General features: G+C 38.7%; 1 protein-coding gene across 2 annotated transcripts in view; it reads right to left on the bottom strand.

Moving 5' to 3' along the window:
* Nucleotides 1-216: 216 nt before the first annotated feature.
* The window catches only part of DYNC1I2 (dynein cytoplasmic 1 intermediate chain 2), a 65,536-nt gene continuing 47,589 nt past the window's right edge, over nt 217-18,163 (bottom strand). For both annotated transcript variants that reach the window (XM_062187797.1, XM_062187796.1), the window contains exons 7-16: nt 17,988-18,150; nt 17,777-17,876; nt 17,151-17,276; nt 16,118-16,264; nt 15,640-15,753; nt 15,195-15,328; nt 14,283-14,427; nt 5,610-5,750; nt 3,706-3,831; nt 217-822 (exon numbers count right to left, since the gene is read on the bottom strand). In XM_062187797.1, coding sequence (XP_062043781.1) covers nt 709-822; nt 3,706-3,831; nt 5,610-5,750; nt 14,283-14,427; nt 15,195-15,328; nt 15,640-15,753; nt 16,118-16,264; nt 17,151-17,276; nt 17,777-17,876; nt 17,988-18,150 — 1,310 coding nt within the window. In that variant the 3' untranslated portion in view covers nt 217-708. The remainder of the gene's footprint in view (nt 823-3,705; nt 3,832-5,609; nt 5,751-14,282; nt 14,428-15,194; nt 15,329-15,639; nt 15,754-16,117; nt 16,265-17,150; nt 17,277-17,776; nt 17,877-17,987; nt 18,151-18,163) is intronic.

Below are 18,163 nucleotides of genomic sequence, written 5' to 3'. Positions count from 1 at the left end.
CAGGGTGCATTTTTTCACTGACGGATTATCTAAGTATCAGTTCATAGTGTACTGGGAGCTCTACTGGATACATGAATGGTATATTTAAAGCACAAAGCTTTACAGGGTTTCAGGTGGCTGTTCACATTCGGAGCTCAAAGAATAGCAAAGAAAGACACTGTATAAAAGAGATGGAAAACTTCAAATTACAGAAAGTAAAAATGAAAATTTGAAAAGTTAACACATATTTGTTTTTATTTATGGATAACTATCACATGAGTTATAAAGGCGAAAAAAGATGTCATAATAGAACTTGGATGGGTGTACACATGCCATGGCTAAGAATAAACAGTGCTGCTACATGTTATGGATAGTGAGAACATCAGTATTAACCAAGAATTGTGATTATTTAAAAAGTATGCAGAACTCATTTAATCTGTGCTTTAGAAGTGTTAGAAGGAGAAAAGAATGAAAAATAATACCACAGATATACCTGTGTCAAATTCAGAAAAAGCTGCATTCTGTAAAGTCAGTCAGCTGTATTAAAAATGACACAAATCCAAAACAAGGTGTGTGTTATATAAAAAGGGACATTGTTAAGAGTTCCTTGCTGAATTACATCCACGGTTTAATCCACACAATTCCCTTTTAATAATCATTTGGACAGAAGCATGCAAATAGCTTAAGAGTCTTTCCCAAACTCTCTAACGCTACACTCTTTTTCAGGAACTAAGCAGGTATTCGGGTAGCTGCTTCCTCTTCCGCATCAGCTCGATTTGCATTAATTTCTGCAAGTGTCCGGCCGAACCGTGCCCATTCATCATTGCGGGGAACGGCAATCTGCTGTTAGAAGAAAGACAATATTTGTGTACTCTGAAGTAAAAGATCATCTTACCCACTATTCAGTTGGTTTTCAAATAGTTTTCCTATCCATTAAAAAGTAATAATTGACCTGAATGGCCTTTCCATAATTACAGGGGACATCACAATGATTTACAACATTTCAAAATGAAAGACGGTGTTTGTAAAGTGTGTTTTGACAGCATCAGAAATGACTTTGCTTTTATCACCATCAGTGCAAGAGAGTATAACAATGATGCTTTGTAAATATAACTGCTGTGCACCATCACACAGATTCTGCTGGTGGGGAAGAATTCCTGAAGAAAAAGTCTTCCTTATTCTTGCACACTTCTTAGCATGAAACAGTTTTTGAAGCATGGTTCATAACAGCTGGTTTCTAAGTGCTTTTGTTTTGAACCTAAGACAAGCTCTCTGATACCTTCATTTCTTCAATAGAAGGGCATGCTGTTCTCTTCAGGGTTGTACCCTTAGCAAAAGAGGAGAAGCAGCTTAGGGGCTTTGGCTTCACAGAGGCAATCCCATGATAAAAATGGGTGATAACTGCCATTATAATATAGGAGCTGCATAGAATGGCAGATGTCCTAAATAGCACTCTGGCCTCAGAATCAGCCTTAAGGCATTCAGATGTGGCTGAAGAGCCCATGAGAGTATTTTAGGCATGGAAAGCCAAGACACTCTGAGAAAAAAAAAAAAAAAAGATGACCTAAATCAAAGATCTCTGCAAGTGAGATCCCAGTGGAAAGAACGGGGCCATCAAAGAAGGATGTACCTTTCTCTGAAGGGAGGAGAGAACTTCCACTTTGCCTATGACCCTGTTGGAATAAGATCGAAGTCCGCAAACTCAAAAGGCTTCCATAGCCTTGGCAACTCATGACTAGAGCCTAGGGAGATTACTGATGCCATAAACAAGAGTGTCAAATTGTTAAGTCAACAAGAGGAGTCACTGTGTACTTACTTCTCATGTGAGATCTGTCCTTAATATGTTGTCCAATGTGAAGTAATGCTATAACTAGTACTGAAACAGTATTTTACACTTTGTGTTTCTGTGTGGGTGCAAACTGATGAAATCTTTACTTAATATATACTAAATCGATCTTCTGTATATAAAGATAATTGAAAATGAATCTTGATGTGAATGGAATGGGAGAGGGAGTGGGAGATGGAGGGGTGCGAGTGGGAGGGAAATTACGGGGGGGAGCCATTGTAATCCATAAACTGTACTTTGGAAATTTATATTTACTAAATAAAAAAAAAAGTTAAAAAAAAATAAAGAACAGTGAAAAAAAAATATAGGAGCTGGATACTGCTTGTTAGGGCAGCAGTCACTCAAGTGTGGCAGATGCATATGCCTGCTTCTAAATCTATACTATCCATTAAGGTGGCTTACTAGCCATAAGGTGACTATTTACATGTTAATTAAAATTAAACTAAAAAATGCAATGCTTTAGTTGTCCCAATTACATTTTAAGTATTCAGCAGCCGTATGCAGCTAATGGCTACCTCATTGGATGGTGTGGATATGGAACATCTTCAGCTGTGTGGTTCTATTGGCTGTTCTAAATAATTCAATCTACTTCCCTCCAGATCCAACTGATAGAGGTTGTGGGGTATCCAGGCAAGATGAGAGATCATAAGACATCACAAAAGAAAAAGTGACTAAGGCACTAGCTAGGGTTGAAGAGGAGGAAATCAGTCTAGGCATTGTGTACAAAGTCAGAGCCCCAAACATGAGAGAGCTGTAACTTTTGCTGGATTCAGTTAATATTGATATTGGCTTTGCAACAAGGATCAAGACTCACAATTCTTTTTTGTTTTTCAAGTAAATAAATATTTAAAGAATTACAGCGAGAAAGGGAGAGACAGAGATCTTCCATCTGATGGTTTACTCCCCAAATGGCCTCAACGGCCAGGGATGGGTCAGGCTAAAGCCAAGAGCCAGGAGCTTCTTCAAGGTCTCCCACGTGGGTAGCAGGAGCCCAAGCACTTGGGCCATCTTCTGCTGTTTTCCCCAGGCCATTAGTGGGGAGCTGGATCAGAAGTAGAGAAGCCAGGACATGAACTGGTGCCCATAAGGGATGCTGGCACTGCAGATAGCAGTTTACGTGCTACGCCAGAATGCCAGCCTCAAGATTCACAGTTCAAGGGCAGGCATCTGGTGCAGCCATTCAGATGCCACTTAGGACGCCTGCCCGTCTGCCATATCAGAGTACCTAGGTTCGAGTCTTAGTTCCATTTCCGATTCCAACTTCCTGCTAATGCATACCCTAGGAGGCAGCAAGTGATGGCTCTAGCACTTGAGTCCTGTCACTTCTGTGAAAAGCCTGGAGATAGAATTCTGGGCTCTTGGTTTTGGTGGGGCAGGCATTTGGGGAGTGAACCAACAGTTCTAACATCTCTGTGTCTGGTCTCCCTCTGTGTGTCTCTGCCATTCAAATAAACAAAGTTTTTGAAAAGATTCATGAATTACATTGAACATAGTTATCAGGTAACAGAGGACAGTACTTTTGGTTTCTACCACCTGGCCCAAACAAATCTATGTATAAAGAAAAATAAAACCTCATTATCAATTATGTGAAAGCCTAAAGTCCATCTGTAACTCCCAATTTCTTCTTTTGCCTAAAGAATTGACTTCCAGCAACACAAGCTTCAAGAAACAAGGTACTTTCAACTTATTATATTACCCTCAAATCTGTCACACAGGGATGCAAGACATCTAGTGCAGAAAGAAAACTAATCTCAAGGTATGCCTCTGTGCTGGAAGGTATGGTTTACACAATTCATGAACTTCTAAGATTTAGCCACAAAGCTACTTTGACTACAATGCCACTAAACAGATGTCAAAATTAGAAGCAGCAAGCCCCATACCTCTCCCACATCATATATAACAATCTGTCCTTCGGAATCGCCCACGGCAATCTCTCTTCCCGAATGGGTCCATCTTACGCGATTAAGAGCAGGATTACCTTCCACAGAAATGCTGGCTGTTGGTACCTGAAGTCATTTAAAATATAGTGCAGTGTTAAAAGTTTCATCAAGATTTCTATAAACATGTAAAACAGTAATTCTTATTTCAATCTGGCTATGTTTTTTAAAACAAAGATGGAAACAGATAAAAAATTTTCCCAACTTCCTTGCGGTACAGTGATTTGAATGGCATTCATAGTCAATTCTTGAAAAAGGTCTGGGAAAATAACTTAAGCCCTTACATAAGAAATTCTCACATGACTGGATACATCAGCTTGAAATTTTTTCTCTTTAATACACTTTAAGAGTTGTTTTAACTTCTTTAAGAAGTCAAGCTGTTTGAAAACATGGCCAAAACTCATTTAGAAGAAAACCCGTCAAAAGCTCCCATAAACAGGTTATGTTTCAATTTCACAGGAAGGGAATTACTTTTGTACATAGTATCTCTGCCAGCTGAAATCTATATTTTATGCACACTTGCTGGAAACAGAGTGTACTGAAGGTGCATATGAGTCTTTCTAAAGCCCTTTATTCCCATGAACTGGCTGGAGGGAGGCAGGGTGATGGTGCCAACACAATGGAATAAGGCCTTTGAAATCTGATCACGCCTCTCCTATGCTCAGGGGAAGGACGTATTTGCCACACTGAAGCAAACATTCAGTGTATAATTCAGACTAAAGGTACAACAACATTAAAAAAAATTTTGAAATGAGGCAATAGTAGTCCTTAGTACTGACATCATTCAATCCCAAATGACTGAATTAACCCTCTAAAATACCAGTCCTGTTATAAAGAAAACTGTTTTGATACATTCTCTGAGTTCACTATTACCAGAATCATCCACATTTAATTGTAACCAAAAATTTCTAATACCAAAATCTAAACTAATAAAACTGGTACCATTCTAGGTGACTGGAAAATGTATAACCAAGCCAAACATCTGGCTAGGACTTCTCACCTTTTCCTGGCTATATCTGAATGTTCCTCCCCAAACTGCTACACTAGTAGTTACAATGTTAACATTCTTACATTCCAGTATGTCACTTCCTTGACCTTATAACTTATACTTTAAGGAATTTGGAGAGATGCTACCAGAAGAGACACGGGAAGAGGCACCAAGTGACTCTGTCCTCCACAACTGTTAACAATAGAAATGTTAACTTCACTCCCAATAGCAACAGGGAATTCCAAGAACATTTTAAGTCTAAGTTGGTAAAAATATACATTACTGAAAAAAATGATACTGTTAAAGTTCATTGCTAATGATTTTAGGGTAACGATTAGAAAATTTGATGGTTTCCATATTCACTTTAAAGTGATAACGCTGATTTCAATCCTTCATTGAAATAATCAAATATATTTTTCCTTCATTCAAACAAGTCAGGCTAAGCCTAATGTTTATGGATGATAAGCAATTCTATCAAGGCCAAGAGATTATTTAAAAATTCAGAATTAAAAAGAAGATACTTCCAGCAGTCTCAAAACTGCCTGTTTCCTGCTTATAAATGCAAACTGTTTCAGCTCCAGCTGCCTTACGACTGAGACTTCAGCAGGACATTAGAGATGTGACAGAGCTTGTCAGAAGGAGCAGGAAAGGCCCCAGTGCTCTTGGCAACATTATTTCTCCCATCAGCTCTACACAGCACACTGTTATTTAGGGTACAAAGCTGATTTGGTTCCTTTGTGATGAAGCTACAATCATACAGCCCTTTTACATTTCTTGGGATAAAAGGAATTTCACAAATTATTCAATAAATCTCCAATTTTCTATTTTTCAGTACAGTTTTTGTTATTTTCCTGCTCACCTCTGTATCATTATTGAGATTCCACAAATCCAATCTCCCCATGCCATCCACACAGGCAAATAGGGCTGGATGGGTGGGTGACCACATAACATCATAAACATAGTCTGAATTGTCTTCAAATGAGTATAAAGGCTTGTTATTCTGAAAGGGAAAAGTTGATTCTTAGCATAGTCAAAATATGACATACACATATAGCATTAACTTACTTATTGAAAAATATGATACACATTCAATATCTGTAACATTTTATGATATTTAATTCAGCCTAGAAGTTCCTATACTTGGTTTCAATACAGAATCACTGGGAGTTATAAACTAAGAATTAACTATTAAATTTCATTTCTTTTTAACTTACAGGTGCTTTAATGTACCAATTTTCTTTTTTTTAAAGATTTTATTTATTTGACAGGCAGAGTTACAGATAGAGATAGAGACAGTGAGAGACAGTGAGAGAGAGAGACAGAGAGACAGAGAGAAAGGTCTTCCTTCTGTTGGTTCACTCCCCATGTGGCCACAACGGCTGGAGCTATGCCAATCTGAAGCCAGGAGCCAGGAGCTTCCTCCCGGTATCCCATGCAGGTGCAGGGGCCCAAGACTTGGGCCATCCTCCACTGCTTTCCCAGGCCACAGCAGAGAGCTGGACTGGAAGAGGAGCAACTGGGACTAGAACTGGCACCCATATGGGATGCTGGCACAGCAGTTGGAGGATTAACCTAGTGCACCATGGCGCTGGCCCTACCAATTTTCTTAAGAAAAAAATAAAGCATACTTAAAGGGTCAGTGCTGTGGCTTAGCAGGCTTAGCCTCTGTCTGCAGCACCAGCATCCCATTGGGGTGCTGGTTCAAGTCCCAGCTACTCCACTTCCAATACAGCTCCTTGTCAATGTGCCTGGGAAAGCAGTGGAAGATGGCTTGGGCCCCTGCACCCATGTGGGAGACCCAGAAAAAGCTTCTGGCTCCTGGCTTCAGTATGGCTCAGCCCTGGCCTTTCTAGTCATTTGGGAAGTGAACTAGCAGATGGAGAATCTTTCCGTCTCTGCCTCTCAAATAAATAATTTTTAAAAAATACTTCAAAAAATTGTCAATGAGAGTTCTGGAAAGACAACAGTGATAGTATACTTTTTGAATCATCTGTAATTCTCTCCACACACCAGATAGAGAATACCAAAACCCAAAGATTCCCAGACAACGTCTAGAACAACATGGGGAGATAGGCCTCCAGAGGTAAACAGGTGGAAACCTCTGACAACTGTTATCAGCATCTGTGGGGGAAGAAGTGGTTAGGAAGGTAGGACTGACAGCTGGAGAACTGAAGAAGCCCACCCCCAACAAGCAGATGTTCACAGGGCAGCATAGCAGGCCAAACTCAGAACGGCAACAGAAGTTGAAGGGAGTGTGGCCCAATCCCACTTACAAACAAATGAGACAGAAGTAAGGTCTGACGATTCAGGCTGGGCTCTAAAAACTCTCAATACTGCCAAACCAAAGCTCCTGTCTAAGCCCAGGTCTCATTGAAGAGAAACGGCAAGGAGTAAAACCCAAAATGTGAAATAAAGGACCGGAGGAACAAAGGAACAAGAAGGCTTGAATAAAAGTGGTGAAGAGGAACGGAAAAGGTGTACCTCAGAAAGTATAAGGTATTTTATAGATATGTTGTCATCAGGAAGTACAACACACACACATACACACACCACCACTCTACAAGATTAATCACTGAAGAAAGAGTTTGTTAACAAAAACTCATACAAGGAAAGCCATTCTTCCCATTCTATCCTAAAAATACAGAAAAGCCTATTTCACCAGCAGACAATAAACAACAGTAAAAGATCTCAATCAAATCCGATACAAAATTAAAATTATTGTGATATCAGAAAAAGTAAATGGAGAAAGAAAAATCTTTTCAACAAATGGTACTGAAACAACTGGTATTACACATAGAAAAGAATAATGGTAGACCCCTCTTTCCTCAAACCATACACAGAAATTAAATCTATAACATCTAAAGAGAAGAGCTAAAACTATAAAACTTACAAGAAAGCAAAGAAGTAAACATTTGTGACCCTGGTCTTGGCCATGATTTCTCAGATATGAAGCTAAAAACACAAGTGACAAAAAGTAGACAAACTGGCTTAAATAAAAGAAACACTTTTGTGTTTCAAATTGTACCCTCAACAAAGTGAAAAAGCAACCTACCCAATGGGAGGAAATATTTGCAAACCATAATATATTTGATCAATGACTTGTATCCAGAACTCTAACAAAAGCCATTAAGCACATGGCAAGATGCCCAACATCACTGGTCACAAGAGGAAGGCCAATCAAAAGCACAATGAGATACCACCTCACACCACTGGGATGGCCAGAATAAGAAATAACAGTAACAAGTGGTGGTGAGGCTATGAGAAACCAGAACCCTCAGACCTTACTAGCAGGAATGTAAAATGCTACAGCTACTTTGGCAGATCCTCAAACTGCTAACTGGTTACCATAGAACCCCACAGTTCTACTCCAAGTATATACCTAAGAAACATGAAAATATACACATAAACACTTATATATGAGTGCTGATCACAGCATTATTTATAATAGCTCAAGAGTGAAGCAATCCAAATAATTCATCAACTCATAAACAAAAAGGAGTATATTTATACAACGGGATAATATTCAGCAATAAAAAGAATGAAGTTGATGTTTGCCACAATGTGGATGGCCCTTGAAAACAACATGCGAATGTAAAGTGATTCCATGAGATGTCCATGAGCTATCTGTAAAGCCTCATCTACAGAGACAGAAAGATTAGTGGTTTCTAGGAGATGTGTAAGTAGAAATTAGGAACAACTACTACTGAATATAGAATTTCTTTCTGAAATTTGAAAGTGTCCTAAAATTAGATACTGGTGACAGTGTATACATCTATGAACACAGTAAGAACAACTGAACTCTACATGTTAGAAAGGTGAGTTGTAGGGCCAGTGTAGGGGGTTAAGCCGCTGCCTACAACACAGACAATCCATATGGGTGCCAGTTTGAGTCCCAGCTGCTCCACTTCCCATCCAGCTCCCTGCTAACGGTCCTGGGAAAACAGCAGAAGATGACCCAAGTGCTTGGGCCTTGCACCCATGTGGGACAACTGGATAGATCCAGACTCCTGGCTTCAGCCTGGTCCAGCCCTGACTGTTGCAGCCGTTTGGGGAGTGAACTAGTAGGTAGAGAGCTTGCCCTCTCTGTCTTTCCCTCTCTCTCTAGCTCTGCCTTTCAAATAAATAAACTTTAAAAAAAGGTGAATAGTATATGAAAATCTCAATAAAGCATTTTTCTTAACAAAAAAAAGATGAAGTGAATTTTTAAAAAAGTGATAGAAATAATTAGCACTGACACATCTATAAAGCCACTTTAGAAAACTGCTTGGTGGTATCAACTTAAAGCTTAATATATGCATAGCCTATGACCAAGTATTTCCACATCTAGGTACATGCCAAACAGAAGTAAGTATGCATAGTGATCAAAAGACAAATACAGGGGCTGGTACTGTGGTGCAGCGGATTAACGCTCTGGCCTGAAGCGCTGGCATCCCATATGGGTGCCGGTTCTAGTCCTGGCTGTTCCTCTTCCAATCCAGCTCTTTGCTATGGCCTGGGAAAGCAGTAGAAGATGGCCCAAGACCTTGGGCCCCTGCACCTGCGTGGGAGACCCGGAAGAAGCTCCTGGCTCCTGGCTCTGGATCGGCGCAGCTTCAACCATTGCAGCCATCTGGGGAGTGAACCATCGGACAGAAGACCTCTATCTCTCTCTCTGTGTAACTCTGACTTTCAAATAAATAAATCTTAAAAAAAAAAAAAAAAAGACAAATACAAGGGTGGCACTCTGGTGCAGCGGGTTAGGCTGCCATCTGCAGTGCCGGCCATCAGTCCTGACTGCTCCACTTGTGATCCAGAGAGGCTGCAGTTGTGGCTCAAGCAATAGGGTTCCTGCCACCCACAAGGGACACCTGAATTGAGTTCCCAGCTCCCAGCTTCAGCTCCTGCTGGGGGCCATCAGTGGCACTTGAGGGACTGAACTAGCAAATGCATAAGTAATGGTTTTAAAAAGCATGGAAATACAAAGTAGTCAACTCACAAAGACAGTACCCATTCAAGCACTGTCCAGGAGAGGGGAAGTGTCAGGCAATCGCTTTGAGAATTACTATCCCAGGGCAAGGCTACGTCTATTCGAAGATGAATGAATCACGCTATCTTAGCTTGATGCTATTAAACATTCAAATTATAAAACTTCTTTTGTTCTAATTCCTTGCTCCCTAAGCAATCTTCTGATTATAATTTGCTTCCCATGTGGGTTGTCTACAGGGTAACAATGAGCTGGTCAGGTCAGCATTGAGTATCTGGGCCTTCTGGCAGTTATGTTTCTCATTGTAAATTAATAAATTGACATTCTTCAACATGTCAATGTCCTAGGAGCCTGTTAGTTCCAGTCAGCACTCCCTGTTTAATCAACTCTAGTGGACTGATGAAATTAGGCTTCTCAATATGCAAAAGAGAGGCTGGACACTGGCCAGGAGCAAGCTGCTGAGATAAGTGCTACTTTGTGGGACTGGGTCCAGTTCAGTCCCCAAGAGATACCCCAACTTCAAAGCGTTCATTTTAACTTGTCTAATAAATGTACTATTGGAATTTTACCTCTGTTTTAATGCTGGTACCCTCTAAGAGTTAAACAAGTAAGCTATTTTAGGAGGGGCTTTGAGATATCAGATTGTGGAAAATCTAAAGGTACTTATGAACTATGAAAATCTGAAAACTGCCTATTCTAAGAAATCATAACATCAACCATCTTGTCTTCTCTGAGACCAGAACATACTATATATACATTAAAAAGTTTTGTCTCCTGGCTGGCGCTGCAGCTCACTTGGCTAATCCTCTGCCTGCGGCATCAGCACACCAGGTTCTAGTCCCAGTTGCTCCTCTTCCTGTCCGGCTCTCTGCTGTGGCCTGGGAGGGCAGTGGAGGATGGCCCAAGTCCTTGGGCCCTGCACCTGCATGGGAGACCAGGAGGAGGTACCTGGCTCCTGGCTTCAGATTGGTGCAGCGCGCCGGCTGTGGTAGCCATTTGGGCGATGAGCCAACAGAGGGAGGACCTTTCTCTCTGTCTCTCTCTCACGGTCTAACTCTGCCTGTCAAAAAAAAAAAAAAAAAAAAGTTCTGTCTCCCAAATAAATAATTCCTCCATTTTAAGAGTTACCTGAAAGAAGTATGGATAAATGTAGGGGAACACTGAGCTAATTTACCAGGTCTACCTGTACTCGAGCTCTTTTAGAAGCTTCAAGGCTTTCCTGAGGAAACTTCAACTCTTCACTTTTTTGTGCTACCATTTTTCAGACCTGCTGAAGTATCTTTGTTGTGAATTTTTTAAATTTGCTATTTTGAGATGATAACAGTGTCTTAAAAAACTATTAGAAGCAATGTCTTGATTGGTATAAACTTCACCTATATGTGAAAAATAATCTATTGTTTGCTTTCTACACTAAAAATAGCTGAGCTCAATAATGTAGTGAAAATAATTTGATGAACTAGAACTGACTGTTATAAATTCCTGAGCACATAAAGATTAGAGGCTGGCCACAGAGGTAGGTTCCTTTAAATGTGAGGAAATGCCTAATCAAGATTTCTAGGGATTTTCAATGAACATGCAGAAAGGCTTTCTAGAGGCAGGTGTTGAGCCTAGCCATTAAGATGACTGGTCCCTTATCGGAGTACTTGGATTTGATGCCTGCCACTGGCTCCAGCTTCCTGCTAATGCAGACCTTGGGAGATAGCAGTGGCTCAAGTTATTGTGTTCCTGCCACCCATGTGGGAGACCTGGATTGAGTTCCCAGTGCCTGGCTTCAGCCTCCCAGGACCATCTGTGGGCATCTGAGGAGTAAAGCAGTAAATGGGAACTCTCTCTCTCAAAAAAAAAAAAAAAAAAAAAAAAAAAGTTTCCTTCTATTCATTATTACCATACAGAGTCTTCATCAGGTTTTTAGCAGGGCAGAAATAAACAACACAACTAACCAGGATGTGTAAATTCAGGAAGAATGTCAAGATGCAATGACACTGGGGGCCATGGGATAGCCAAATATGGTTACTTAGCAGACTGTTGCTGCTTTACCTACCTTTCACAGAGTAGAACTATTTGTGTACAGAAAAGTCAGAATAAAGTAAAATTCTTCTGATAAAGTTGTACAGGGAACTTGGAGCCTAATTCTAGGCTGTTCCATCCTCTAACCTCCACTGGGAAAGTGGTCAGAGGGAGCAGAGAGGCAAATTTCACAACTGAGCGAACATATGGATAAGGTTCAAGAAGAAAGCAATGCCTAGCCTAATTAGTAAGGAAAGAGATATACTTGTCTGTCATTCTTATTTGGAAGGCACTTCTATGTTGAGATACAGTAAAACACAAAGGAAAAGTATCAACCACTAATCTATTAGCTATATAGTACCACAAAAGCAAGTACTGATCAGTCTGCCAACACAGAGAAGTTATTTTCTTGATTAGGCAAGATGAACTTCAAATTTTTAAATCCTGTTGTTAATGTACATAAAGATGGATGCCGCCAATTCAAATCAAAAGGAATCTGGCAAACAAAATCCTTGACATTTTTTAAAGAAATCTACAAATAAAAAAAAAGATTCTTTTCAATTTTTGAAAAGGAAAGCTGGCCAAAAGCTAACAAAGATGCAGTGTCTCCTGTGACTATACATAGGATTGCTCAGCTGATGGCACATCCAGAAATCTAACAGGTTACATGGCTCTTTGAAGACTATCAAGAAATAGTAGGCATCGCCTTCCCAATTCTGTATCTTGCTTTGGGTTGACCAGCTGGATGGTGCATTTCTTTGACTGTAGTCCTGACAATCTTCTTCTTCCTCTACCTTTGTGAGCTATATAAATCTCACTAATTGAACAAAAAATTCAACAATCCAAGAAACAAAACAGATGATTTTCTGAATACACTTGGGCTCTGATTCTCATTAAAAGTCAAAACGGCAACTGAACATTGATAAGTCTACTATATCCTGGACACTGTTAAGTACTTTTCTACATGTCCCTTACATTAGACTTCAGGTAAGTACTGTTTTTATGCTAATGCCAAACCTGCAAATACTCAATTGTAAAAGGCAAGCTTTTAAAGGCATAGTTTGCTAACTCACTTTGTATTCGACTGAAAGGAAGCATCAAGAAAGGACAAGTCGACTGAAAGGAAGCATCAAGAAAGGACAAGAGTAAACAGTGAGCTCATCCCAGATTTCTGATGCCAATACTTGATAAATAGTAGTTCACTTTAACAGCCAAGAACATCTTTGAAGACCACTAGGTAGGTATTTTCAAAAAAACTGAAGAACTAAAGATGGTCTCTAAACTATGTTTCAAGATGACTTATTCAAAAACCCAGTATTTAGGATGAAGTAAATAAAAATAGGGGAAAAGAGAAGCTTAACATTTAACTTAATTTAAATAGAATTAAAATATACTGAGTATGTTGTTTTACCAGCAACAGTGTGATACTGCCAACAAAAAATGAAACAAAACAAACCCCTAAATAGCAAAGTTAAGGTGCTTTGACTATATAATGGAGTCAAATGAAGCCACCAAGTTTCTCATAGAGGTAATGTTCCCTACTTGGATTTGTCTGAGACTTTCAATGGGGCAAGGCAATGTCACATCTATCTGGAATTGCTAGAGAATCAGGAAGCATTTTGTATCATAAACGAGTTTTTCAAATAACTGAATTTTATTAAAACCAAAACTATTTAAATTCCTTATCACAGATTAACAATGCATCCATACCTTTACACACAATGCTTTTTTTTTTTTTTTGCCAGGCAGAGTTAGACCGTGAGAGAGAGAGACAGAAAGAAAGGTCTTCCTTTTTGCCGTTGGTTCACTCCCCTAATGGCCGCTATGGCCGGCGCTGCGCTGATTCGAAGCCAGGAGCTGGGTACTTCCTCCCTGTCTCCCATGTGGGTGCAGGGACCCAAATACTTGGGCCATCCTCCACTGCCCTCCCGGGCCACAGCAAAGAGCTGGACTGGAAGAGGAGCAAGCGGGACTAGTATCCGGCACTCCAATGGGGACTAGAACCTGGGGTGATGGCGCCGCAGGCGGAAGATTAGCCTAGTGAGCTGCGGCGCAGGCCTGCACAATGCCTTCTTAACTATTCAAATTTATTATGTATAGCTTTATTGTGCAGGACTTAAGTCAGTTTCTCTCTTTTCTCCTATTTTTCATCTGCTCTGTGAACTACTATAGTTCTGAATAAGCCCCTAAAAACTCACCCAAGAGCAAACGCATGGCTTTTGTGTTGGGCTGAATGACAACTGTACAAGGTGCTATGTGAGACTTTAGGGGCTTTTTCCCTAACATAGTTCAGGGTAAACAGTTCTGTGTTGGGAAAGCCTGAGTGGTGGGAATAATGATCTTTGATTATGTATGGACTTTTCATATTTGCCAGCATGGTTTTACAAAAACTACAACATCTAATAGCTCACCTATGTTCAGTGTAACTTCTAATCAGGTTTAATTTAACAGCGAATCATTCTAAGCTCTTTAAAAAGCTTTTTATCTTTCCTTTGAAGTATTAGAGCACCACCTTGTGTTAGAAACCCTAGCAAATGCGCAGACATCTGTATTTTTAGGTACCTTAGTTGTCCAAAGTTTTACTGTCCAGTCAAATGATGAAGTGACAAAAAGATGTGAGAAGTCTACTGCTCCAACAGCTGCATGACAATGGATGCCAGTGATTGGTCCTTGATGTCCCTCAAACATCTCACTGATTCCAGCTTTGCTGTTTCATAAAAGTGAAAACATTAGGGAAATCTGTTGTAAGTAGACCACTCACAGACACATTTTATTACAGGTTTTTATATCAGATCCTGACTTAATTTAACTTTGTGCTCACAGCACATCAGAATAACTTAAAATCATCCAATATGTGAGTGGTGGAATAGAGACAAAGGGATGCTACATGTATGAGACACAACCTGGGAAACTTTTAAATCAAAAAATCAAGAGCAGTGAAGTGAAGGTGATCTGTATGTGAGATGAAATCCAGACACTCGATTTCTTTTAAGGAAGCAATTGATAAGGTACAGCTAGACAATTTCAAAACAGATTGAACAGCAGGAGAAATGAGGTCAACTTAAAGTGTGGACGTGACATTGCTGTGCAGTTATCAGGAGAACTGAACTAAAGCTCAGGGTACAAATAAGCTGAAATGGGAAAACAGTTAAAAATCTGATTTACCAGTCTGAGGATCAGTATATGGTATGTACATATTATATGTGTCATTGCTGAATGTTCTCTTACCAGTAACCTCTGTGAGTGTGTGCACACAAAAAACCACAATATACCACAACCTACAACGTCCAGCACACATCATGAATCCAAAATGATGAAAAAAAAGTGTAAGTTTTAATTTATATGCCTGAACTCAATCTGTCACAAATAACAAGTGGCTCCAGCACAGATTTCTACTTAAATAAGGGGCAATTTGTTTCAATGAGATCACTCAAGGAAAATGTTAAATAACTATAAATTCCAGTTGGGGTTTACCTGCCATGGCGGCAAGCTGTGTACACAGAACCTTCTTCACTCCCAACAACAAAGTTGTTGACATCTCCAACAGGGAAGGACATGGATGTCACAGCTACTGCCTTTGACTGTTTATGAACCAACTCCATACTATCCTAAATGTGGAAAATATAGGAAGTCATTTTGTAAACTTGCAACCTAATTGTTGCAGAAAAACTTGTAGTTCTAAATGGTTTGTAAACAATTCTTTCATTAAACTATTTGTAGAATATCTACCTTAATTAAATGAGGCAAGTTTAAAAATAAAATATATGTATGATAAACTGTGTTTAACATGCATTTAGGTTTAATAAACTATTACAAATAAACTTATAATACTATCATAAAACATAAGCTGGAGTTTATATACACACATTTTTAAATAAAATTCTCCTCAAAGTTTGACAGTTTTCTAAGTTTAACCTACCTGTGGATGAGAAAGCATGTCCAGACTCCATGAACAAATTTTTCCATCAGTGGAGATACTAATTAGATTGTGAGCATTTTGTGTTCCAACAACATTTACACAATATACAGGGTGCTAGAAACATTAAAGAAGGTTTTCAGAAATTATTTTACCAAAAAGTAAAATAAAACTTTCAGTCTAGTCACAGGCAATCTATTCCACATCAAAACAGATTCCTAACTTAAGGACATTTTTAATGTGAAATTGCTGTTATTCTGTTGATTAACAAAAGGTAGGTCTCAGAAGACAGAGGGGTTCCTGATAAGCTCATCTGTTTTTATCTCTGAAAACACAGAAAAAAGATCCTGGTTCTTGTTTGCTAAATGGGGAATTCAGACATCAAAGGAAGCACTTTCTGAGACTACTCTGAGGACTGACACTAAGTAGTTAATGGTAAAGGTTCACAGAAGTCTGATGGAAAACAACTTTATTTACTCACTGTGTGTGCTGCAGCTGACAGTGGAGTTCTTTGCACAGGAGTCCTTTTATTGCTACGGTTATCCCAAAGCACAATTTGGCCTGAATATGTACCACCAACAACAAGATTTGGATGAAATTTTGCAAATGTAGCAGACATCACAGCTGACTGCAAGTAAGATTTGTACACTTAAGGTTCAAATGGCAAAAGTATGACAAGCTATAAATATAAATCTGTTCCCCAAAATAATGCCCTCTTCATTGTAGGATATTAGACGTTACAAAAAGAAATAAATTCATTAAGATTTTTCATTTTGTTTCAGAAATATGTATCTTAAGACAACTTTAGGCTTAAGAGTCAAATATAATGACTGTCAACATAAATTTATTTAGGCAATTTATCAAAGAAAGCAAACAATTATTTCCTTTGATTACAATATTCAAATGATACCTGAACCTGCTTTGGCCTCTGACTGTAATCTGACAGTATAGTATGTACTCGTTTTGATTCAGTTAAGTGTTTATTCAAGATTATGATACCACTTTAAAATTTTAACTTATGTAAAAAGAAAATGCTTGCAAATTCTAAGCATCTAGAAAATCCACTTAAAAAATCTGCATCTGTTTCCTACTTCAGCCATATGTTTCTACTTAAAACTATCTAATTCCAACTCCTCAGGCCATGTATAAGTAACTCAGTGGGCCAACATCTAATTGTGTATTCAGCAAATAAGTTCCTGGGAAACTCCCTGAAGAAAGGACATTTTAGAAAAGATGCCTTTTATATAATCAATCACAATAACAGAAAATCACAACTGCAAAGGACTTTAGGTGTGATTAAGCATTTTAAGAGATGTCAGAAAACCTACAAAAGACAGATCATGTTGAACTAAAAAGTTTTCGGTTTTCTGTTAACATCTGTTTGCAAATATGGAGTTGTGCAGTAAATGCCAATCCAATGAAATCATTATGTTGACAAGAAAAGAAAAAAGGCACTTGTCTAAATGCATTAATGTTTCTTAAACTTGAGAAAGACTGTTAAAAGACCATCTTACCTGGCAGTGAAACACATACTCTGGGGTAGTTTTTTTGTATTTCATATTCCACACCAGGGCCACGCCATCAGGCTCATGAGGAGCATCTTCATTGTTATTATAGGAAGCCACAAGTAACTCTGGGTACTGCTCACAAGAATTAAGGCAAAAAGAAGTGCTAAATGTAAGAACTGTTGTATGTTACTACTTGTTCAACTGTCTTTATCAGTATATTCTGAAAATGGAAATATCTAACACTTTACCAAGAAAGGATATCTCCAGACTTATGCTCATTGGTACATTGGTACAATTCTAAATTGGTCTCATGCAGTTATTTTAAATGCTTTAACATTCAAATATTTAATTGAATTACATTTTAAAATTTTACACAAAGGATGGCATATAACTGAAAATTGTAACATAAGGATTGGGCACAAATATAGTTCTAAGTTTTAAATGCAAAGAATGCTGCCAGTCCTTTTTTGCAAGTACACAAAACAAAATGAATAGGGTAACTAGAACCATCAGTCATCAGTATTTTATTTTAAATATATATTGACTTCATTACACAAAGTTCTATAATTAAAACTACCCACTAATTATAATACAAAAACAAATAAATAGTAACCAATTTTGTTATATTTTACCTGAGAAGACCAATCCAAACAACTAACCACCCGATGCTTTGACCAACGTTCATCAAAAAACTGTCGACTTAGTGATAGTTTAGCACCTGCTTGAATCTCTCTACAACAAAAGATCAAATCCAAAAAAGGTCGTGTTATAACATATATTTCAGTCTTAATCTGAAAATAATTTAACACTGCTGAAGCTATAATCTTTGCAATTAAACATTACCCTTCCTTGTCTTCCAAATCTCTCCCACTATAGTCAAAGAAGATGTTAATCTGCTCAGAAAGAGCTCTTTCTACAATTCTTGTGGAATGGTCAAAGAAACTTAAAAATTCCTCAGAGTGCAAGATTTGTTGCTTTTCTTCTTCAGTCAGTTCATGAGGGGGTGCTGGAAAACAAAT

The sequence above is a fragment of the Lepus europaeus genome, chromosome 1, assembly GCF_033115175.1.
Source record: "Lepus europaeus isolate LE1 chromosome 1, mLepTim1.pri, whole genome shotgun sequence".
NCBI lineage: Eukaryota > Metazoa > Chordata > Mammalia > Lagomorpha > Leporidae > Lepus > Lepus europaeus.
The sequence above is the reverse complement of the archived record's forward strand: the minus strand, read 5'-3'. Positions and strand labels throughout refer to the sequence as shown.